The sequence below is a fragment of the Myotis myotis genome, unplaced genomic scaffold, assembly GCF_014108235.1.
Source record: "Myotis myotis isolate mMyoMyo1 unplaced genomic scaffold, mMyoMyo1.p scaffold_m19_p_1, whole genome shotgun sequence".
Taxonomy (NCBI): domain Eukaryota; kingdom Metazoa; phylum Chordata; class Mammalia; order Chiroptera; family Vespertilionidae; genus Myotis; species Myotis myotis.
Genome location: NW_023416313.1, coordinates 199,747,004 through 199,770,905, shown reverse-complemented (window position 1 = coordinate 199,770,905; position 23,902 = coordinate 199,747,004). Strand labels below are relative to the sequence as shown.

Here is a 23,902-nt window from a genome sequence, read left to right as displayed (position 1 = left end):
TGTCAGGCAAGAGAAAAATCTATTACTGATTTTCTTTAGTGTTCTTTTCATCTAGTCCTGAAGATGCCAGATTGACTGGAAACTTTCAATTAGGCTGAACGATATGGAATGTTGATATTCAACTGTTTTTTGAGCTAAAAAAGCAGCAGACAACGGGGTGACTGGTGCCCTAAATGGACTGTCTCAAGCCCTCGCAGGAACGGGGAGTAGGAGTAGGAGGGAGCTGTCCAGGTGGCTGGGGCATCCAGGCTCATGTGGAAAGAGATGTCCTATAAGGAGCTGGCACAGACAGGTCAAGGGCAGCCTGCTGGCGTGCACAGGCAAAGGGCAGCATGACGCATAAATTTATGCCAGTGCATCTAAATAGGAGCTCACTCAGTCTCCCCCACAGTCTGGGCTGAATGGCAGTTCATTTCCCTAGAATCTGCAAACTTTTCTGCAGAGGCTATCGCCTTCTGCCTGATGCATGCTCCCAGGAGTCCTCCGGGAAGCAAGTTGATCGGCAGCTGCTACCTGTCCGGAATACCAAACAGCCACAGCAGTGCAGACTCCCAACTCTCTGCTGCAGCCGCTACCCCGGCACCAGCTCCATCCGCTCTCTAAAAGCCCTTTGTCTCCATCCATTGTGGCTTTTCTACAAACCCACTTGTTTCAAGGTGGTAGAAATAAGCCCACAATTCAACAACATGTTTCTAAAAGTTTCTCCATGACAACGCAGAGCCGCAGGCTGCCAGCTGGGAGTCAGTCAGTGAATGGCCCTGGGGGCAGACAACATGGAGAAAGCACAGGGCAGCATGAGATGCCAAAACTGCCTCGGCAGTAAGGCAGTTCGGGGTTAACCTGCCTCAGATTCTGGGAAGCAGTGAGTACATACATGTCTATAGATGCCCAACAATAATAATTCATAAGCCTTGACTTTAGCTCAGAAGACAAATAGTCCAGAGCAACGTGGACTTTCTTTTGTTTCTTAAATGATGTTTTGCATCTGAACAAGAGCTGGGCATAATGAGACTGCAGAAAAGAAGAGCCGGGTTTGTAAAGGGCTGCCAGTGCTTTGTGATGGACAGTTTCTTTATAAATCTCAAGTGTTGTCCAGATGGTGTGTCTTGACAGATGTCACCTCCCCTAACCCCCTCATTTCACTCCCGGCCGCAGCTGATCTCACGTGGCCAGAGCCCGTGAACCGGGATCTCTCCTCCCCCTCCCTGATAATTGATGATAACAGTAACCTTGCATTGAATGTCGGGCAGCAGAGATGGCTGCTCAAGGCCCACGGAGCAGCTTCCTAGGAGACAGCGTGTAGCTGGTAGTGGGTGTGGGTCATCAAGAAAAATCACAGCCCTGGCTGGGGTGGCTCAGTTGGTTAGAATGTATGGGAAGGTCTCAGGTTTCATTCCCTGTCAGGGCACAGACCTAGGTTGTGGGTTGGACCAATCAATGTTTCTCTTTCTCTTTCTCTCTCTCTCACAACCTCCCTCCCTCCCTTCCTCTCTCCCTCCCTCTCTCACTTTCTCACTTTCCTTCTCCCCCTCTCCCTTCCACTGTCTTTAAAATCAATTTTTTAAAAGAAAGGAAAAAGAAAAATTATAAACAAATGAGAAAGCCAAAGGAACGAGGTAGGGGCTTATCTGTGAGTTGGAAACAGAAGTGAAGACAGGAGCCAAACCAGATGGCACCGATTTTCCTTCCCAACTCTGCCCTTTCTTTATGACTAAACTAGTGACCCGGTGCACAAAATTCATGCACATTAAAAGGGAATTAATTAAAGGAAATACTTTAATATTGCTATTTGCCCTTTCTCTATAATAGAAGTGTAGAGATGAAAAAAAATTAGTAAAATGTATATGAAAATCTCCCTCCTGTCAGAGTCTGGGGTGTGCTACGGGACCCAGAGTCAAGTCCCCGCCCACCCGCGTGCACCTCGAAATTGCACAAGACCCAGTCCCGTTGGGCAGGGGGGTGCAGCCTCAGGTTCCTCGGCACCAGCGCCAGGGCAGGGGGCGTGGCCTCAGGTCCCCCAGCCCAGCCTCAGGTCCTGGCACGAGGGCACAAGGGTGTGACAACCATTTGCATATTAGCTCTTTATTATATAGGACGAGAAGCAGGGCCTCCAGACCTGTGGGCAGCCTTTAGTGGGAGTCAGGAGCTTCCCCTGCCTTCCTCGTATTGCACCCCTCCTCCCAGCCTCCAGCCTTCACTCCACCTGTTTAAACAGAGCCCTCTTCACTGGTTGGTGGTTCAATGATTTGGTTTTAAAACAAGGGACACTAAAGGCTCTCAACTCCAACGTAATGAGAAGAACATACACCAGAGGCACTGAAATCAGACCATTTGCCACCAGTTCAGGCACCAAGCAAATCCAAGCTTAAGGTGCCTTGAGCCGCCTATCCCCATACTCCTGGAATTTTCACATAGGACCAGGGGTCCTTCCATCTCGGTTCCCCTTTACTCTTCTGATGGGGTCAATGCTGAGCTCCTGCTCTGACATCAATACCCTCTTTCGCTGCAGGGTGGGGTGGTGGACGTCTCCTTTGGGCTGCTTTCTATGGTCAGTTACTCTCCACACAGACTTGACAAGGGGTGCGTGTCAGCTTTGGCTCTGGGGTAACTAATTCATGGCTGTGGCTACTCTATGTCATAGAGGGTTATTTTTATCTCCTACGTTACAGGACCAGTTACATAACTTGCTGTCCCAGTGCAAAGTGAAAATGCATGGCCTCTCATTCAAAAATCATGAACAATTTCAAGACAGAGCATTAAACCAAGCACAGGACCCTGCTGAGCCTAGGGTCCAAATCGTTGTACCTGGTAGAAGAGGCTGTAGCCAAACATCAGGAGATAAAATTTCTGGAGTTTTAAACTTTGAGAGGAATCAGGACTTTCACCGTGGCAAAGCCAGACTCATTCGCCAGAAGAAATTCAGACACCCTAACTTGCTGTTTTTCTTTACCTAATTCCCCTTCAGCTCCTTCCCTACACATGAGTACAACGGTTGGGGAGTGTTTTTCTATGACCCTCAGACACAGGTGATAGGACACAGCCTTTCCCAAAGTGGGAGAGCCTGGTTTCTGCCCATTTCACTGAGAATCAGCCCTCTTGCAAAAATTGTTTAGTGGTTAAAATTATAGAGTCAGACACACCTGCCCTTAGGGCCACCTTGGAAAAAATTATATAATTTCCCTGAACTTCTGTTTCCCCATCTATAAAGTGGGGTCAATAATGGTACCTACTTCACAGGTTGCGCTGAGGAGTAAATGAAATAAAGCTTTTATGATTATTCTCTCTCTCTTTTTAAATGTTTGGTTTGCATTTACTGTGAAGTGATTACCACAATAGGTTCAGCTAACGTATCTTCTCATATAGATACCATAAAAAGGAAAGAAAGAAGAAAAAAGGGAAAATAATATTCTCCTTGTGATAAGAATGCTTAGGATCCCCTCTCTTAGCTTTCTATATGTTGTACAGCAGTGTTAGCTATAGTCATCACGTCGTACAATACATCCCTACGACTTATTTATCTTATAACTGGAAGCATGTATCTTATGGCCACATTCCTCTACCCCCTCCCCCCATCCCTATACCTCTGGTCACCACACATATGATCTCTCTGAGTTTGGGTGTGTTTCGTTTGTTTTTGTTTTAGATTCCTCATAGTGAGATCATATAGTATTTGTCTCACTCTGCCTGACTTATTTCACCTAGCATAATGTCCTCAAGGCCCACCCAGGTTGCCACAAATGGTACAATTTCTTCCCTTTTTATGGCTGACAATAATGCCCTGTGTATATACAGTATATACCACAATTCCTGTATCCATTCAACCAGCAATGGACATTTAGGTTGCCTTCATGTCTTGGCCACTGAGAACAATGATGCCATAAACATGGGGGTGCAGACATATTTTTGAGTTAGTGTTTTTGTTTCCTTTGGACAGTCCCACAAGTGGAGTTGCTGGATCACACAGGGGCAGGCAAAAGTAGGTCTATAGCTGTTCACATGGGAAAAGACCTGCATGTTATGATTATAATAATAAAATAATAAAATCTGTGTTTCACGTACTCACAACTATGAACCTACTCTTGCCCACCCCTGTATGTTCTACTTTTAATATTCTTAGGATCCTCCATATTGTTTTCCATAGTAGCTGCACCAATTCACACTCCCACCATCTGTCCATCTCCACATCTTCCAAAGCATTTCTCTCTTATCTTTTTGATTATGCCCGTTCTACAAGGTGTGAGGTGATATCTCATTATGGTTTTAATTTAATTTAGTCACTAATGACTAGTGATGATGATCATCTTTTCGATGTTAGCCTCTTGTATATCTTCTTTGAAGAAATGTCTATTCAGGTCCTTTGCCCATTTTTTAATTGGGTTATTTTTATTTTTGCTATTGAGTGGTATGACTTCTTTATATATTTTGGGTCTTATTAGATATATGGTTTGAAATTTTTTCCCCCATTCCGAAGGTTGTCTTTTCACTTTGTTGATGGTTTCTTTTGCTGTGCATGAACTGGCTCCCGCACACACAGGGGAGGCTGTGCAGCCTGAGCCGGGCTCCCTGGGGAGGCAGCACGGCTCTGAGGCCATAGGCAGCCCCTGGGGAAAGACTTAGTGGCACCCCAGGGTCTCCGGTGCTCCCTGAGGGGGCATTGGGCCATGTGCTCCACGGCAGCATCTCCCAGCCGATGGGCCCTCACTCCATTGAGATCTGGCTCAAGGGGCCTCTTAATCTCTTTTTTAAAGTAGGTGGTTCTAAAAGTTGAGCTTGGTTGAAACAAAGGTAACCAACCATGAGCTGAATTATTTTTTTTTTTTTTTAGTTTCACTTTCAGAGAGAAAATGCTGGAAAGGATGCAGAGAGCCTGGCTAGAGGTCTCCACGTTCAACCCAAATCACAGACTCTAACAGTCAGTCCATTGGGGTGGGGATCATTCACCCTCAAGCTCTGGGGGTACCTGCTCCATCAAAGCTGAATAAGGGCAGTTCTCTTCCTAATTCTCAGACAACATTAAGTCAAAACATAAACTGTCGATTTTAGATTTCTTCCAGTGCGGTTTTTCTTAAGACCTTGGTGCATGCCTCTCAATAACTATACTAGAATGTAGTGTGAAATGGCGACCACTTCAAACCAACATATACTGAGTATTTTAAAGTTTAAGATCACAAGGATTCATGACTTCCACCTGCTTTGTTACCTGGACAAGACGAACATGAACTTTGGAATAGTCATCTTGCAGCAACATTAGCTAATGTGAATCCATGTGAACCAAGGGGATTAGTGGCCCTAGAGCAGCCATGGGCAAACTACAGCCCGCGGGCTGGATCCGGCCCTTTTGAAATGAATTAAACTAAAAAAAAAAAGACCATACCCTTTTATGTAATGATGTTTACTTTGAATTTATATTAGTTCACACAAACACTCCATCCATGCTTTTGTTCCGGCCCTCCGGTCCAGTTTAAGAACCCATTGTGGCCCTCGAGTCAAAAAGTTTGCCCACCCCTGCCCTAGAGGGTGGCCCTGTTTGATGGCTTATTTGAGACCGGCCTCCCCTTCTACCCCACCTTCCCCTGTGCCCCCTGGGGAGGAAATCGGAGCATGGAAATCTGCACTTAGGAAGCCTAGCCTTTTATATCCCTCCACAAATGTGTGGGATTCTGGCTCAAAGACCAGGTAATCTACTTGTCACAGTACAGGTCATGCCTGGGACAAATGTGGGGGTTGAATGCCCTGCTCTGAGGTGGTGGCACCTTCTTCTCCAAAGCACCAGCCTCATTCTTATTCAAGGGGGCTAAAGGACACAGCCCCCTTACTCTGGGGGCGACCTCAACCCCTACAGACCTACTTATACCCCAGGCTGAGCGTCCCTAAGGAGGTGTTTCTGAGCCCGCTGAGCAGTGGCATCACAACTGTGCGTGTGTGGAGGTCGGTTTGGGGGTATGGATGGTGCTGTGCATCCGGTCCCCGAAGCCGAGACTAATGGGTGGGGAAGCAGGCAGACTGCTGTTCTCAGCTTTCAGGCTTCAATGAGAACTGCGGTTTGTACAAAGAAGCCCAAAGAAGGATCTGGCAAAAGAGAAGCAAGCACTAATAAAAAGCAGCATCTAATGGATGCCAAGGCCGATGCTCTTGGGAAGTGTCTTCAAGGAAAGCCTGGCCTGGGGCCAGAGCTCCAGCTTTCAGCGTCGGCTGCGAAGGCCTTGGTCCATCGGATGGTGCAGAGTTCCCTCTCCACAGTGACCAGAGACATTCACCAGACTGCCCCCTCCCAGGCTTGTAAACAGACCTCCATAGCTATATATAAATCAGAAACAAGTGATAAAGGAGTTTGCACACCTTTTCTAATTAAAGTTGATTATGGATTCTCCCCTCGCCCCAGCCTCACACTGTTTACCAAGAGGCTCTTTTCTTCCCCAGATTTTCAAGGCAAAAATAAACTAGTGAGGGTAACTTCTGCTGCACCTCACAGACCTAGGCAAAAACCAAGGCAGTTTGCAAGTGTGTGGTACTACCATTGATTTATTCAACATTTACTAAATGTCTACAATATTCCAGATCCTAAGAAGAGAAGGCAGGTGATGTTGTGGGCCCTGCCCAAAGGGGCTCCCAGTCTGGTGGAGGTTGCAAACAAGCCAACTAGTCTTTTAAAGGACCCTCTGACATGTGCTCCAGTGAGGACATGGATAAAAGCTCACAGGCAGTGCTGGTCCTAGGAGCGTCTGAGAGAGCTTCCTAGGGAAAATGGAATCTACGCTGAGGGCAGAAGGCTGGAGGAGGCTTGCTTTTTTTTGCATGATTGTCCACATGTAGGTGGGTGGTCCAGGCTCAGTAGATGGTCCCACGGCACAAGGCTGTCCAGGGTTCAGCTTCCTTCTCTCTTGCCTTGTCTTCTAGGGTGTTTTCCTTATATGCATGATCAAAGCTAACCCACCAGCACCACTTCTACATTCCAGGAGAAAAGAGGACATAGGAGGCCAACAATTTCCTCTTGTAGAAAGAAGTTGCATATATCACTTTTGCTTCCATCTCACCAGCCAGAACTTAGTCCAGTGACCACTTCTGGCTGCCAGTGTGGCTGGAGACTATAGCCTCTGGCTAAGTAGCCATGTGTCAAGCTAAAACTAAGAGGGGATACTGTGAGCAATTAGAAATCTCTGTCGCAGCAAGGAGAGAATGGTCTATGGAATAGAAAATACCACAGTAAAGGGCAAAGTCCGAAGAGAGTGCAATGGATTTGGGGAAGGATATGCTATGCATTATCTGTACTAAGTAACTTACCTAATTATTATCTTTAAACCTCATCCTATATAATAAAGAGCTAATATGATAATTAGACCAAATAGCCAAATGACCTTCCAGATGTCCTTCCGGATGACCTTCTGGACGAAGCAGGGGGCTGTGAGGGCCAGCCAAGGCTGCGAGGGCTGACCAAGGCTGCGAGGGCCGAGCCTCTTGCACGAATTTCGTGCGTGGGGCCTCTAGTAATCCTATAAATAAGGACCCTCACCATTTTCATCTTACAGAAGAGAAAAGTGAGGGTCAGGGAGGTTAGGTGATTTTTCCAAGGTCACACAGCTGTAATGGCAGAGCTAAGATATTAATCTAAGTCCACTCAGCTCCAGACCTGTTGGTCTCTCCACAAGGCTGCACTTCCTCTCTGTAAAGCCACCTAGAAGGTAAGAGAGGCTATGGGAGACGCCAGGAGTTACTGGCAGAACGGTGCCAACAGTGGGGCATGCAGGGAGTAAACGAAGACTAGGAGGCAGGAAGGGGATTGATAAGAGCCGGCAGGTAAATCCAAGAAGCAACTTCTGATAGAGCCAACGATTTTTGAGTCTAAGAGAATCAAAGTTCAGGTTTTGCTTTGAGACCAAATTATTCTTAGTAAAAGTAGTTGCATTCTAGAATTTCAAGATGCTCAGATGTGAGGATGATCTTGATTCCCAAGCTGATCAAGGGGTTGACTTTGAAGGATCATTCACAGACATCTCCAATCCCGCCCAAAGATGGAGCCCCTCCCACAGCATGCCTGATGGCTGCTCAGCCTTGCCAACACCTCCAGCTAGAGTCTCTGTCAGAAAACTCTGGCTCCCCCGATCCCCCTTCTAAAGAGTCCAGCTAAGAGGAAGATGGATTCCACACAGGTGTAGGGGTTGGGTGAGGCCCTATCTGCTGGTGTGTTTAATTCATCAATCCACAGATTATAGAATTCAGGAAGACCAGGGTTCAATCCATGCAAGGCCAAGGCTGTGTGAGTCTCTGCACAGATAATTTCTCTTCACTGTCCTTGGCCCAGGGCCTCATGAAATGGAGACCTTGGACTGTCTGATTCTTTCTTTTTATATTTTTATTGATTTCAGAGAAAAAGGGAGAGGGAGAGGGAGAGGGAGAGAGAGAAAAAAAATCAACGATGAGAGAGAATCATTGTTCAGCTGCCTCCAGCACACATCCCACCCCCCTGGGGAACGAGTCTGCAACCCGGGCATGTGCCCTGACTGGGAATCAACCTCAATCTCCTGGTTCATAGGTAGACGCTCAACCACAGAGCCACGCCAGCTGGGCTGGACTGTCTGATTTCTGATGGCATTTCTAAACTCTATGAATGTTAGGTGTGTTCATTAATCTTTTCACCCCATAGCCTCACAACCACAACCTTGAAGAAAAATCACTCTGCAATTTGCAATGGATTTGGCCTATGAATAATTCAGCATGGCTCACAACTCAGGGGAAGTATTCGGTTTCTGATGCTTCTGATCCTACGGGAGACAGTGGGTAGCTTGCCACAGGGATGCATCTGCTTAGATTTGAGTGAATGGATGGGAGGAGAGAGGGAGGGAAGGAAAGATAAAAGGAAAGAGGTCAGGGGAGGATGGAGAGGAGGGGAAGGAAAGTTGGATATAGAATCATTTTCTGCCTCAAGCAGTCTTCGAAGCTCCCAGGGACTTTAGCTCATGCTGGGTAACAAGCTGTGGTCAGACTGTGGGAGCTGCCTCGGGTGACAGGCCACCCTGTCTCCCAGGGCAGCTGCAGGAGAGTTGGTGATTGAGTGTGCAGCTCAGGTAGGAACCTGGGATCAGCAAAGCACCTCACCGAATGTTGGAGGCTGCAGGACCATCCCCTGTGCGGGGTTGGCACTGTGCCAAGACTAGAAGAAACAGGGACCTGGGTCCAGAGGCTGAGTTCCAGCCCCAGTTCTACCCTTCATGGCAGTGGGACCTTGGGCAGGTCACCAGTGCGTGGTGTGAGCAGGGTAAGGACAGATGGCAGTAACTGGCTAGAGACCCTGTATCCAGCCCTATCCCATCACAGGGCAGAAAAATGCAAACCCTTTATGACTGAAGCTTGTTTGGTGGTGGACCAAGCTGCCCTTTGTGAGAAAAGGTAGGCTGAGGCCTCAATGAAGGAGCCCATTTTTCATTTCTCTTGAATTCACAAAACTACTTAACACTCCCATAGTGAGGAAAGGTGAGTCCCAACAAAAACACGTCAAGGAAAAGTGAGCAAGAATTTCTGCCCAGGATCCAGGCAGAGCAGCCCCAATCCACACACCTCTAGGCCTACACGCACTCTGGGAGGGAAGAACTGGGCATGGAGAAGGGCCCACAGAGGCACCCCTCCCCATCGCATAAGCCTAGAGTACTCATCACTCCTGGCATCTGTTTTTTTATCAATAATATATGTCTTTTAAATAGATTTTTATTGATTTCAGAGAGGAAGGGAGAGGGAGAGAAGGATAGAAACATCAAAGATGAGAGAGAATCATTGATTGGCTGCCTCCTGCGTGCCCCCTACTGGGGACGGAGCCAGCAACCCGGGCATGTGCCCTTGACCGGGATTGAACCCGGGATCCTTCAGTCCACAGGCCAACGCTCTATCCACTGAGCCAAACTGGCTAGGGCTGGTTTTTCATCTTTAAAATGGAAACTGTAAAAGCACCAGCTTCTGTTTCTTCATGGGGTGACTGGTCGGGGGGGGAGGGTAAGCTGAGGCAATGGAGGTGAAAGTGTGCTATCAACGGCAAGGAGCCTCACAACATTGGCGATTGTCAGTCCCTGTTTCAGAACGCCCTCTCTGGCCTGGAGATGGAGAGTGAGCATATGGAGGCCCCCTGGGGGCACACAGGGTATGAAATATAGTCCTGCCTGCAAGCGGCTACATGCTTGTTGGGAACAAAACACATTCCTGCAACACCCTGAGCAACAGTACGTGGAGGTAGACAACCTGGAACAGGTTCACTGCCGCAGCTAGATGGCTGTATGCAGTTAGCGTGCTTGTTTTAGAAGAGTCCCAACGCCTCCTCCAATCAGGCACCCGCATCCTCCCCACCTTGGTGGAGTCACCACAACTCCCAGCCCAGTCCTTGACTCCCACGGTTCCAAATACCCTTTCAGAGATGGAACCACCCTGGGAAAGAGGTTCCTGTCAGTCAGCCCCCAGTCCAGGCGCCAATGCATTCTCTACAGTGGAAAAGCACGCTTATTTGCATAAAGCACACATCCTTCTGAGATGGCGTAAATCCACTCAAGGGACCAGAAGGTTTCCTTGTAAAAAGAATGAAACCAGAGGGTACTAGTCAGCTTCACGGGGCATCACCTATTGCTCCATCACAATTGCATGGTGATTGCCTCCCACACCCTTCTCATCCAGTCTCCTCTCTGGGTGTCTGGGAACCCTGAGTCCCCATTTGGGTGGGAACAGTCACTCTCCTGGCAGTCCTGTGCCTCTCCTCTTTCTGTCCTCCATGACCCATTCTGCAAGAAAACACACAGCAAGGTAGATCGCATTCACCTGGTGGTGTTCCCACATTGGACATGGGGTTTCCTTACTAAGATTTACTGTGAGCCAAATCTCCAAGAGCTACCCCACCCTGTCCCCAGGCTTCCAGCCCCAAGGAACAGCAGTTCAGATATAGATATAGATATAGATATAGATATAGATATAGATATAGATATAGATATAGATATAGATATAGATACAGATATAGATATACCAGTAGATAGATATAGATATAGACGTAGATGTAGATATAGATATAGATATAGATATAGATATAGATATAGATATAGATATACCAGTAGATGGATGTAGATGTAGATGTAGATATAGATACAGATACAGATACAGATACAGATACAGATACAGATATAGATATAGATATAGATATAGATATAGATATAGATATAGATATAGATATAATTAGTGATTTCAGTGAGGAAGGGAGAGGATAAGAGAGATAGAAACATCAATGATGAGAGAAGATCACTAATCGGCTGCCCGCCCCCACTGGGGATCAAGCCCACAACCTGGGCATGTGCCATGACCTGAATCAAACCGTGACCTCCTGGTTCATAGGTCGACACTCAACCACTGAGCCATGCCATCCGGGTCCTTTCTGTGATTGGCCAAGCTGTGGTCACTGTCCCAAGGACCAGCTCTATCCTTCAGGGGAGATTCCATTCTCCCAAACAAAGGAACTTACCAGTGAACAGTTTCTTAGGCTCTGATTCTCTGATTTGAACACTCATAGCCCACCCACAGAGTCAGTCACGCTTTACTACTGCCTGTGGTTTGATGAAAACAAAAAAAGCTAGATTCTTATTATTATTTTCATTTTAAATTATGTTTGAATATTGGATGTATTTTCAAACTCAGTTCTACCCAGTCCACCTGCTGACACTCTACTTCCTCCCAAAAGAATGTTCCCTTCCATTCCCACTTTGCCGTGAATCACTGTTTGAGGGTCATCTCTTCAAATGGACCTTCTCACGTGCACTACAGTGAATCAACTGTCTCAAGCATTGGGGGTGCCAGTCTCGGTGCTAATACTGCCCACCTTTTTAAAGGTGCAGGAGTGTAGGGAGAGGCACAAAACTCAATAGACGGTTTTTTTTTTTTCTTATTCTGTTTTCAAATTCTGAGGGTGGATCTGGGGTGAGGGGTGGCACCTCACTGAATATAGGAAGATCTATTCTGCTACAGAAGGAAAGTTAAGGACCCTCCACAGGGAGCTGAGGTATTCCTGAAGAAGGGGGCCTGGTGTGCCCTGGCTGGACCATCAGGTGCCTCCACAAGAGAGATAAGGGAAGCAAGGGCCGGTGGCCTCTTCTGAGCTCCACCTTTACCGTCTGCACAGAGAGCCCAGCCCCTTCACTGCATTTCCCCACACAAGGCAGGTGAGAGCCTGGAGTCTCACACTAACGGTGTCCCTCTCCTGCGGCGTTGGGAGAACTGGTAGGGCATTTGAGGGAGATTTCTCATTATTAATTATCCTGTGATGCTCCCAAGGTTTTGGCCCCAATCAAGCCAGCTGCGGTGGCAGAGCGACCGCCAGCCCGAACCCAAACCCACACACCCTCCCCTCAGAGTGAGACCGACCCACGACCCACCGAGCTGGGCTTTGTCACTCTTCGGCTCTTAGCCAGAGAGGACTCGCTTACAAGCATCATTCAAAACATTCCAGCTTACTCCTTTCCGTAAGACCCGCCCATCAGGCTGTTGCCATGACAACCACTGCTGACCCCCGCCTTCAGGAAGCAGCTGGAGCCTAGGGAAAATGTGGTCCTGCGGTGTTGCTGCTCCTCAGCATTGCTCACCCCTGAGAAGCAGAGAGGGAGCCACAGCCCACCCGCAGGGGGTTGCATGTGCATGCGTTCTCTCTCTTCTCTTCTCCCCTCCCCTCCCCTTCTCTCCCCTCCCCTCCCCTCCCCTTCTCTCTCTCCCCTGCCTCCATCCCCTGCACATATTCTTCCCAGCTTCCTCTGTACTTGTAGATTGCCTGGGCAATTATAGATCTCCCCACCCACAGCAGTGATTCAACCAAGTGGTGGGCATATGACCTGAGCTGCAGGACCAATTTATTCCCTGTGATGAATACAGGGAATGTCAAGAAAGAAGCTCTCTCCTTGGCCAGCATGCTCAGTGGTTAGAGCGTTGGCCCATGCACCAAAGGGCCTTGGGTTGGATTCCCTGTCAAGGACGCATACCTGGGTTGCAGGTTCCATCCCCAGCCCAGGTCAGGGTCCGTGTGGGAAGCGACCAATCCATGTGTGTCTCTCACATTAGTGTTTCTCTCTTCTGTCTCTCTCCTCCTCCCTCCCTTCCTTCCACACTCTCTGAAAAGCAATAGAAAAAATGTCCTTGGGTGCGGATTAACAAAACAAAAAAGGCAAAGAAAGGAGAGCTCTCTCCTCTGGGGTGCCAAGCTGGGGCTGCCCGTGGTCATATCCTCTCCTTATCCTCTGCGGAGGGAGAGAGCAAAGCCAACACACAAGGAGAAGCGAGGAGAAGCAGAGAGGGAGCCACGGCCCCCTGGCAGAGTGCCCAGTCCTAGGCCCTGAGGTGCTGGTTCCTGTGGCTATAACACTTGGATTCAGAGTCCTTCTCAGCCTCGTAAGCCTTGTGTTCTGCCATCACAGCTGGACGTGTCCAGATGGGTCCTTCTTTCCAAGTGACTTCATCGCAGTTACCACCATCCCCTCTGTGGCTGAAGAAAGCCCTTGCCCTCTCTGTGCCATGCTTTGCACAGCTCTCACATGGGGAGGGTGCATCTGGTTCCCAGTCTCTCTTCACTCTAGTAGCTGTTAAAGGAGCCAGAGGAGACAGGAAGGCTTAAAAGACCTAGAACTCAGGAATATGTCACAGGATTCAGGGAATGACAGAAATGGTTCATGTGAAGAGAGGAGGAGGGACAGAATGGAACCAACCCACAAAGCTGAGGAGGGGAGACAACGCTGTGTGCCGTGGCACTTAGCATGTGGGCTCCTCCTGGCACTGCCAGCCACTGCCAGCCACTGCCAGCCACTGCTAACAGAAAATGCATTCTCTGATCACACAGGGTGAGAGGGCAGCCACAGCCCCCAGCTCTCCTCCCTTTCCCGAGATTTCCCCACTAATAATAGGCCTCAGCCTCGACTTATAGGCTTTGCCCTGAACTCCAAATGGAGCAAGCTGCAGTGCGTGTGTGTGTGTGTGTGTGTGTGTGTGTGTGTGTGTGTGTGAGAGAGAGAGAGAGAGAGAGAGAGAGAGAGAGAGAGAGAGAGAGAGAGATGGGGGGGGCTTTCAAACAAGTGCTTAGAAATGATAACAGATGTAGTGAGCATGAGCATAAGCAAGACCACGTGATTCACTTAGGAGGGTTCATGCGGCCCATCCTAAAGGCAGACGCTATGTTCTTGTCATCAACACAAGATAGTGTTAGTATAAAGCTTTACAATCCACAAAGCTCTCCCCTAGCTTCAGCTCTCTGGATCCCCTCAACCACCTGTGAGGTAGGGAGGGCAGGTATTATGGCTGCATTTACTTTTGAGCAATGTACTTTTACAACTGAGGAATCCGAAGGCCAAAAACCTTAAGTAATTTACCCAAGTCACGCAGCCGTAGTTGGTGAAACCTGAACTCCTCCCCAGGATGTCTGATTGCCTCTGTGCGGTCACCTGGTCTGTATCCTGGTGGCTGGAGCTCTGCATTCCCAGCCTGGCACACACTCTACTGAGCAAGCAAACTGTCCCCCCAGCCCCCTGTGCAGGCGGAGTGGTGGAATCGGCGGTGCTAAGTGCTGGGCCTCACAGGCACTCCTGAAAAATCTCTTCTGCCCTAAAATATCTCAAGTAGAGATTCATGGTTTAGGATAAGCACCACGGGTTCCATGAACTGTTATAGAACCTAGTTACCCACGGGGTTAACATCTTCCTATCCAATGATGTGTCTGACATTTGGGACAACTTCCCCAGAGACAGTGGAATGGCTCCGGACTGCTGGGACTCCCCCACCTCCACAGTGTTGCTTACACTCTGTGGCACAGACTGCTGCAGCCCATCAGCACCAATATTTACCTTTTTTCCTGGGCACTCAGCCAGACTACATTTCCCAGAATCCCCTGCAGGAGAATGTGGCCATGTGACTGAGTTTCAGCCAATTAAATGAGAACAGAGGTGCTCTGGGCCATTTCCAGGCACAATGAAGAGGAGAAAGAAATCCTTATGGGTGGCTGAAGACTCTGACCCCAGGGCTAAGCCTCAGCTGATAACAGAAAAGTAGCTGCCAGGTAGGCCCCCAAATGACGTGTAAAGGGCCTTCTCCACAGCCAACCTGTACAACCAGGGTTTTGACTCTTGTTCACTGTTGTATCCCTGGCACCAGAACAGTGCTTGGCATATACTACATATCACCCAACTGAAGACATCATTGAGTAGAAGGCACACCATTACTTTATGTAGCACTAAGAAACCAAAAATGCTGCCAATTAAACCATGACACGATGCTTTCACTCAGCATTTTTATTTTGCAGTTACTGAAGGAGCCCTTGTAGACATGGTTAGTACAGATTTTCATCATAAATCACTCTCGTGCATAAGACAATGGGGAACAGAAGTGAAGTAACTGGGCTAAGGTATTTCTAGACGTTCTCATTCCAAATCTGAGTCCTGTCTCTATGAGAGCGGACAGGACCATCTGTTCTCACATGCTGCTGTCCGCAGACCTCAGAGTGATGCATTTCTCAAAAGAATCCGTAAAAGAAGGAAGTGTCCTATGTGCTGGGCTCTGAAGCCAGCCTTACAACGCTGTGGGTCTGGCTATATCACAAGTGCTGCCAAACATATCGGATTTCCCACCTTCCCCACAACGATCGGTTCTGATTTATTGTGCGCATGCTCTGTGAGCATTGGGGGATTTATTATTGTATTTTTGCTAAACTATTGACATGAGCTCTGCATGTTTTGATGCTGGAACTTTTTTGATGTCTGCAAAGGCAATGACAGTCTCACCAAGAAAGTCACGTGGCCAGCAGCAATCACAAGACGCCATCAATAAAGATACATCTCAATTTCAGGCATTTTGAGTTATGGGAAGGAGATGGTCAAATAATTTTTAAAAACATGATTGGAGGTTCCCCATAAATATTTGTTGAATGAATGAATAGATGAAGTCTAATGAGTGAAAAATGCTTTGACCTCCTTAAAAAGAGGCCTTCAACCCTGGGGATCACACAACAATTCTGAAAAAGCTAAAGTGACTACCAATTAGGCAGCTCTTATTTGGAAATAACAGAAAATGAATCAAAGGGGCCTAAACAATAAGGAAAGATAAGTTAGCTCACATAACAAGAAGTCCTGAAATAGGGCAGATCGAGTGTTGGTTGACCCACTGACAACTCAGAAAGAAGGGCCAACGCCTCTCACCATCTTTCTGCTCGGTTACCCTTGGCACTCCGGCTTGGTCCTCAGGCCAGCTGCCCTCATGGTTTCAAGTTGGCTTAGTTCTAGATGTCATATCCGGGCATGAAATGTCCAGCGGAAGTAAAGGGATTGTATCTTCCCTATGCCCTTTTAAACGTGAGAAAACCTGTCCCAAGCACCCCCAGCAGACTTCTCATCTCACTGGCTAGCCTGGGTCCCATGCCCACACCTAAAGCAATGTCCAGAGGAGAGGAGCAACCCAGAACTGGAGAAGAGCTGTGAGAGCATCTCTCCTCACACCGTCCTTTTACAAAGGGGAGGTTGGATAGCTTGCTTCTCTCTGTTTAATCACTGGCACGACAGGACCACCAGGACTCGATTCCCAGCGCAGGACATTCCCATTGGCTGCTCTCTCCCCCACCCACCAGAGGACTCCTCTGTTCCAGAGGACACTGGCCTGGGAACGCCCTCAGGGCAGGGCAAAGGATTATGAAGGTCAAGAGACTGCAGCCTAAAAGTGGTTGGAGGCAGCAAGAAAACACCTGGTTGTTTTGCAAAGTCCTTAGGACGGGAGGCCCGGATCCTCAGGCCCTGCTATGTTGGACTAACCAGACCTCCAGACAGGAAGAATTCTCTGGAAACTGTCAGTTACCAAGCAGCTGAGTCATCCCGTAAGAACTCATAATAGAAAAGATCTTGGTGGAGATTCTATAACATAGAGGAACTCAATATTCTTGTGGAAGAAAGGAAGGGAGCAAGGGAAGGAGGGAGGGAGGGATAAAAGGAAGGGAGGGAGAAAGAAGGGAAGGAGGAAACTAATTTAAAAGGTTCATAAAATAATTTACATATTAACATGTAATTATTTGGGTACTTGTATATGCTAGAAAGGACATTGGTCCTTTTTTGGTGTTTCTGTTGTGTTTATTTTATTCATTAGATTCCACATATAAGTGAAATCATGATGGAAATTTTAACTTGGGAGTTTCTTCAGTTTGATTTCTTTTATCCCCTGAAGAACTTTGGATCCCTCGTCTTTCTGGTCCTTATGAAGATATGATGATGAGTTTCAGAGTTTTACTTTAGCTTTGGCCTGGCAGCTCCCTAATTCCCTGTTTCTGGGAATTTCTCCTGGGCTCCATGCTGTGTAGCCCCAGGCAAGATAAACCATATGTGCATATCTCTCGGGGAGGGGTGTGTGTGTGTGTGTGTGTGTGTGTGTGGAGAGAGAGAAAGAGATAGATAGATGGAAAGAGAGAGAGAGAGAGAGAGAGAGAGAGAGAGAGAGAGAGAGAGAGGGAGAGAGAGGAAGAGGAGGAGGAAAGAGGAAGGTAAGAGAGGAGAGAAGAGCACATTGGTCTTGAATTCAAATACCTGAACCTCCACTTAGAGCTGTGTGACATTAGGCAAACCCCTTAACCTCTATGGGTTTCATTTATCTATAAATCAAGGAGAGGGATGCTGTGAGAACAAAAAAGATAAGTCATTGTGAAAGTGCTGGTATACAAGACTCTTCATAAATGATGGTTGAAGTGAAGGTTTTTGTTTCACATCTTAAAGGAGAGAATAACTGGGAGATTCAATGCAGAGCCTCGGCAGCGTCACAATGCCCTCCCCCTCCCCCCTTTCTCCAGCAGCTACAGCTCTTTCACACTGGAGTTTGCCGGCCCAGCTCAGAGCATGCTGCCATCTGCTGGGAGGAAGGGAGAGTGACACCAGAGCATTGACACCGGCCATGGTGAGGAACAGCCTGGGAAACGGGAAGCATGGGACCCAACTTCCCCTGGGCTGTGATCTTATCCTTTAAGACAGGTGCCCCTCTCACCCTGGCCAGCAGTTCGTCAGAAAAATAAGATTTCAATCAATCTTTCTTTTGAAAAGTGACAGGATATGATTTAGCCTTAAAAAGGAAGGAAATTTGCCCTCTTTCTCCAGCTGCCGGTAAGGTGCTGGGTTCTTCCGAGGAAGCTATGGCCGCGTTGGGGTGAGGCCCTCCGGAGACTAGTACCGCTCCCGGCAGCACTCGCCCAGCACTCACCCTCACCATGGCCGCAGTCTGGAAGCTCGCCTGCATCTACTCGGCCCTTATCCTGCACGACGGTGAGGTGACTGTGACGGAGGATAAGATCAATGCCCTCATTAAAGCCGCTGGTGTAAATGCTGAACCTTTCTGGCCAGGCTTGTTTGCAAAGGCTCTGGCCAATGTCAACATTGGGAGTCTCATCTGCAATGTAGGGGCTGGGGGACCCTGGTCCTGCCCCCTCCACCGCTGCTGCCCCAGCTGAGGAGAAGAAAGTGGGAGCAAAGAAAGAAGAATTTGAGGAGTCTGATGATGACATGGGCTTTGGTCTTTTTGACTAAACTAGCTCTTTTGTAACACATTCAATAAAAGCTGATCTCTGTTGCAAAAATAAAACAAACAAACAACAAAAACAAAAAAAAAGGAAGGAAATTCTACCCTGGCCCAAGCGGCTCAGTTAGTTGAGCATCGTCCCATGCACTGAAAGGTTGCCGGTTGGATTCCAAGTCAGGGCACATGCCAGTGTTGCTGGGCTCAATTCCAGGGAGGGGGCAGGCAGGAGGCAGCTGACAGCTGCTCAGCTCTCACATCAATGTTTCTTTCTCACTCTCCCTCTCCCATTCTCTCTAAAAACCAATAAAATTTTTTGTAATAAAAGTCAATTACAACATGGATGAACCTCAAGGACATTGTGTTAAGTGAAATAAGCAGCTAGTCACACACACACACACACACACACACACACACACACGACAAATAAGGACAATTCCACTTTCATGAGGTAACTGAAGTAGTCAAATTCACAGAAACAGAAAGTAGAATGGAGGTGGCCAGGGGGTGGGGGTAGGGAGAAACAGGGAGTAGTTTAATGGATGTAGAATTCCAGGTTTGCAAGATGAGAAGTTCTGGAGATTGGTTGCACAATAATGTGAATATGCCTTACATTGTTAAACTGTACGGTTAAAATGGTAACTTTTATATTATGTATATTTTACCACAATAAAAAAACAACACATCAATAAGCGATAGGGATGAGCACATGGTTGGTGCTTGACTTCATGACAGAATCCTGGTAAATATTTACTGAATGAAGAAGAAAGGAAGTGATGCTGACAGATGGCCACAGACAACAGGGAGAACATGAGAATGGACACCTTTCCTTTCCCAGGAAAGCCTTCCAAGCAAAAGCCATTAGTCACAACGACCTTGTGGTGATAAACCAGTCTCTTTCCTATTCTCACCTCTAAACTAAAAAAAAACTATTTTTTTTTATTTCATCTGATAACAGCATGGCACCAAATCCAGCCTGAGCCAGAATGTTCTATTGATTCCAAGGTTGCAAGTTCCCAGATCACAGAACTTCAGAACTGTAGGGGCTCTGAGCAGCTGGTGAGATCTGAGGTGTATATCCTGCTTAATAAGAATTTTATGAATATGTAAGATATTTAATTTAAAAAAATTTTTAAATATATATTTTTATTGACTTCAGAGAGGAAGGGAGAGGGAGAGAAACATCAATGATGAGAGAATCATTGATCGGCTGCCTCCTGCATGCCCCCCAGAGGATCGAGCCCGCAACTGGTTCATAGGTCGACGCTCAACCACTAAGCCACGCCAGCCGGGCTGTATATATAAGACATTTTAAATAATCACCGCAAAAGCCACAGCTGGAAAGAGATGAATCCAAGGCCTGACCTTTTACCTTCAGAACCCCCGCCCCCCCCCCCACACACACACACACTTCCCATTCTTCCACTCCCACAGCAGCAGGCAGAGCGTGGCAGCTTCCTCCCCTCAGCTGCTAGTGGACAAGGTCACTGCTCTGCAAGAGGAGTTTCTCCTTGTGGTCAGTGACCTTTGAGGCCCATCAGCCATAAGATAAGAGGGCAGTTGAGTCTGTTCACAACCGGGCTCAGCCCTGAGGCAGGTGTCAGATCCTCCAGGGGAAGTAAGGCAGAGTACAAAGAGAGCAGGAGCCCCGAAGGCACCCCAGCTGGCTCTGCTACTGCCTGGGTATCGCCTGGAGGCCCTGAGGGGGCCCTGAAGTTCAGCCTTTGAGCAGCCCTGTCTCCCTCCAACTTCCCCACCTGATTGCCTGACTGTCCAGTCCCACCCAGAGGTAGAGCCAGAGGGACACAGAATACCAGACTGTAGCGGACGCGTAGTGACAGTGCAGGGAGAATTCACCCCAAGGGGATCTAGTTTATTGACCCACAACCCCTAGGATTCCTGGGCTTGGAGTGCTTCCTGGACTGCCCCTGAGCACGTCTAACCCAGAGGGGAGCTCATGAGTGGAAGCCCAAGTCTAGGGAAGGGAAGGGGAGAAGGGATGTGCAAAGAGCCAGGAACTGAATCTGAAACATTACATCACACCTATCCACACCTGCTAGGCAGTTTGAATAACCAGTTGCTTTAGATGTCTGGGAGTGGGTCTGTTTCCATGTGTCAAGAACACCGTATCTTCTCCCAACGCCTTGCAAAGGAGATTCCTTCCCCCTCATCCCCAGGGGTGGGGCGAGATAAGAGAAGTCAGCAGCTTCCCCCACCCACCCTGTCAAACCTGCAGGGTTTCTCACTTTGGGGAACCCTTGCAGTGGCTCAGGGGTCTGAACAGCACCATTCTGGCTCATCACAGAAGCATAAGGTTCACCAGGGGCTGCTGGCCTTTATCTGAGGGCTCTAGAGCAGCCCCCTCATCTGGTGGGTTTGAAGAACTACCTTCTAGTTACACCAAATCCGACACACCCAGAGACTTGAGCAAGCTTCTGTTCCTCCTCTTTCGTGAGGGGCTCCAAATTTCAAGTGGATGGTATCTGAGCACCCACAGGCTGCCCAGGTCCTGTGGAGGTGGGTGGGATAGGATGGGGGGGGGCAAGAATTACATCCTCCAGAGACAAGTACAGACAGTGGACCCTTCCCAGGGGCAGAACCCCGTATTTTACAGGTCTCATGCTTCACCCATTAACATGCCACTGGGGAAAAGCAGGTGACCACGGAACTCTCATCCAAACTGGAACACTTAGGATAGCAAACGGGGGAGCCGTTCTTAATTTCCTGAGACACAGCACAAACCAAGACAGTCCCGGCACGCTGACAGATCATCTATTGCATCCGGAAATAAGCCACATAGGAGAAACCAGTCGTTACTGTTTCTTGCTCTTCCTTACATGATTACAACACCAAAGCGTGGTCTGCGCTCAAATCAGGACACCCAGCTGATAGCCCTTGTTACATGGGGACATCCCGGACCTCAGGCGGGAACATATTTTTCAGTTAATTATTTGGAAGCCACTCCTAGGAGGTGCAGCAGCTGGGAGTACTTCCTCATATGCCCAGAAACTTGGGTGCATGTCCGAGTACAAGCCAGCATTTCTGTAATTCAACACTTGGCCTGCAGGTGGCAACATCTCTTCAGCAATGACCAACCACAAGCAATGCTGCAGGAAACATTTAATGGGCCAAGGAATAAGGGGTTTTGTTTAAAAAAAAAAAAAAAATCAATATATTTCCAGTAAGCAATTTCCACCTTTGCATATTTTCATATAGTATTTTGCTCTTTTTCTATTTACAGTGCTAGGTACATAGTGACTTTTTAACAAATAAATACTTACGAATTGACCAGTTGGTTCACGAGAACCAAGGTTTGCCTGAGGCACGGTTAAGTACAGGATGAAACAGAAGGAAAGAAACTAGGGATTGCTGAATGTGCATGGAAAAACATTTTCCTTTCTGGTTAATAATTTGCCTGGAGGGACAGGGGGAAATCATTTGAAAGTTTCCAAAAGATCTTTCTCCAAGAGCAAATCATTATTAATCTAATTCTTTAAAAACAAAGAAACAAAAAAAACAAAACAGTAATCTTGCTTTATCAACCTTCCCCCTCATTTCAAAGTCCATCCTACATACATAATAGATAAGTTATTTGCAGGTTTATGCAGCTTTCTACATGTTTAAAGATTTTACATTTAGACTCCGATTTATTTAGATGCATTGATTCTGAAGCCTCCCCCCTAAACTCCGAAGAGACTGGCTGAAGCCATCAAAGTCCACCCGCCCCTGAGGAGGGACCACTGAGGTTAGTTTCACCAGGCAGGTCTGAGCACAGAGCAGTGGACAGGAGCCAGCAACACTCCTCTTCCCCAGGGACCTGCGCCTCACGGGACTTCCCCTGCAGCCATCTGTCTATCTCTCAGACTGGGCTCCTCACTCGGTTTTCCAAGAGGCAGAGAATCAGCACCTTTCATACCACCAGTGTCCCTGAGCACCCCGATCCCACAGAGACCCCTTTCTGGAGAGACCAACAGACTCAGGAAGCTTTGGAGGGTGGCCTAGAGGGAGAAGAGCTGGGTAGACTGTCCATGGGTGAGGGACACACACAGCCTCAGCCTCATGGAGGGTAGTGGTTTTCCACAGAAGCTGCGATGGATGTTTCAGCTTCACCCCTGATGACTCAGGGCCAACCAATGGCTACTGGCCATTTCACAGGCCCAGGCCCCCATCTTCCAGGGTTCATGGTCACACTGCTTCACCGGGTAAAGCCTCTGCAGGGAGAGGTGGAGTAAGGCCACCAAAGCAGGGTCAGCTGGAGGGAGTGGTCTGTGACCCCACGGACCAGCAGGGCCGCCGTAGCCAGAGGGAGCTGCCTCCCTGTTCAATCAAGAGAAGATAGTGAAGGAGCCAGGGCCGCCTTCATCCACTCCCTGACTTGCCCTGCATCCTCTGGGAGAGTTCTCAGTGTCCCTGCTGCCCCAGCTCCCAGCCAGGGCCCAGAGCCCTACGTACCTAAGCAGGCGGGATGCAGGGGGGAGGTGAGGGGTGCATTACCCTCATGGGTCTGAGGCTGTAGATGGGTGAGCTTGCCTGAGGAGAGGAGTGAGCGGGTGATCCCACAGCCAGGGCCCAACCTCAGGAAAGGTGACACTGTGGGGTGGAGTGTGCCATGCACCCAGAGCTGCTGCACTAGGTCTTTCTTCCTGCCTCACAATGTGGTCAACGCTAGGGCCCTCGACTGAGGGATGTCTGTGGGTCGCTGAAGCAGAGAGAGTTAGGAAGCCCCCCGGGAAGCAAAGGTCAAGGTGGGGAGGGGAGGCCTTCACACACCAGGACCGGCAGGTGGCGAGTCGCAGAGAGGTAGAGTGGGCACGACAGAGAGCTGTGGGCCTGCCCACCTCACTCCCCAACCGAGAAAACAGCCTCCACATGCAACCAGGCCTCTTTCTGGCCTCATCCTGACAACCGGGCATCACCCAGCTGGGGCCTGCACAGGCCTGGCATAGACCCAAGGGCAGGGTCTGGGGTAGGGAGGGTAAGGGAGGTGGCATCCCTGTCCTCTGAGGGTGAGGTGCAGGCCCGGAGGAGAGCTGAGAGAAGCCAGGTAGTCAGCCTCCCCCTGCAGTCTTCCCAGCCCCACCCAGGAAAGACCCGGGAGGCGGGGAGGAAAGCCATCACTTTCCACCCCGAGGAGGAGGAAGCGCTGAGGATGGTCCGGGCTGCGTCACCATGATGTGGTAGATGGATTCCCGGAAGCGCTGGTCTCGGCTCAGCCGCTTGGCCACCTCCTTCAGCTCCTCTATGTTGTTGGCTTCCAGCTGGGAGGTCATGAAGGACTGGGACGGCTTCACTGGGGAGACGATGGCCCAACGCTGGTGAAGTCCTTCCTCCACAAGGCGTGGCCCTGCCCCCAATCCCAGCCCACAGCCCCTTCTCA

At 48.6% G+C, this 23,902-nt stretch overlaps 1 protein-coding gene and 1 pseudogene across 2 annotated transcripts in view; one reads left to right on the top strand and one right to left on the bottom strand.

The window, feature by feature from the left end:
- The first annotated feature begins 18,220 nt into the window (after positions 1-18,220).
- Positions 18,221-18,561, top strand: LOC118657315 (annotated as a pseudogene).
- Positions 18,562-19,944: 1,383 nt separating this feature from the next.
- Positions 19,945-23,902, bottom strand: part of PLEKHD1 (pleckstrin homology and coiled-coil domain containing D1) — a 30,942-nt gene continuing 26,984 nt past the window's right edge. For both annotated transcript variants that reach the window (XM_036311143.1, XM_036311152.1), the window contains exon 13: positions 19,945-23,815. In XM_036311143.1, coding sequence (XP_036167036.1) covers positions 23,640-23,815 — 176 coding nt within the window. In that variant the 3' untranslated portion in view covers positions 19,945-23,639. The remainder of the gene's footprint in view (positions 23,816-23,902) is intronic.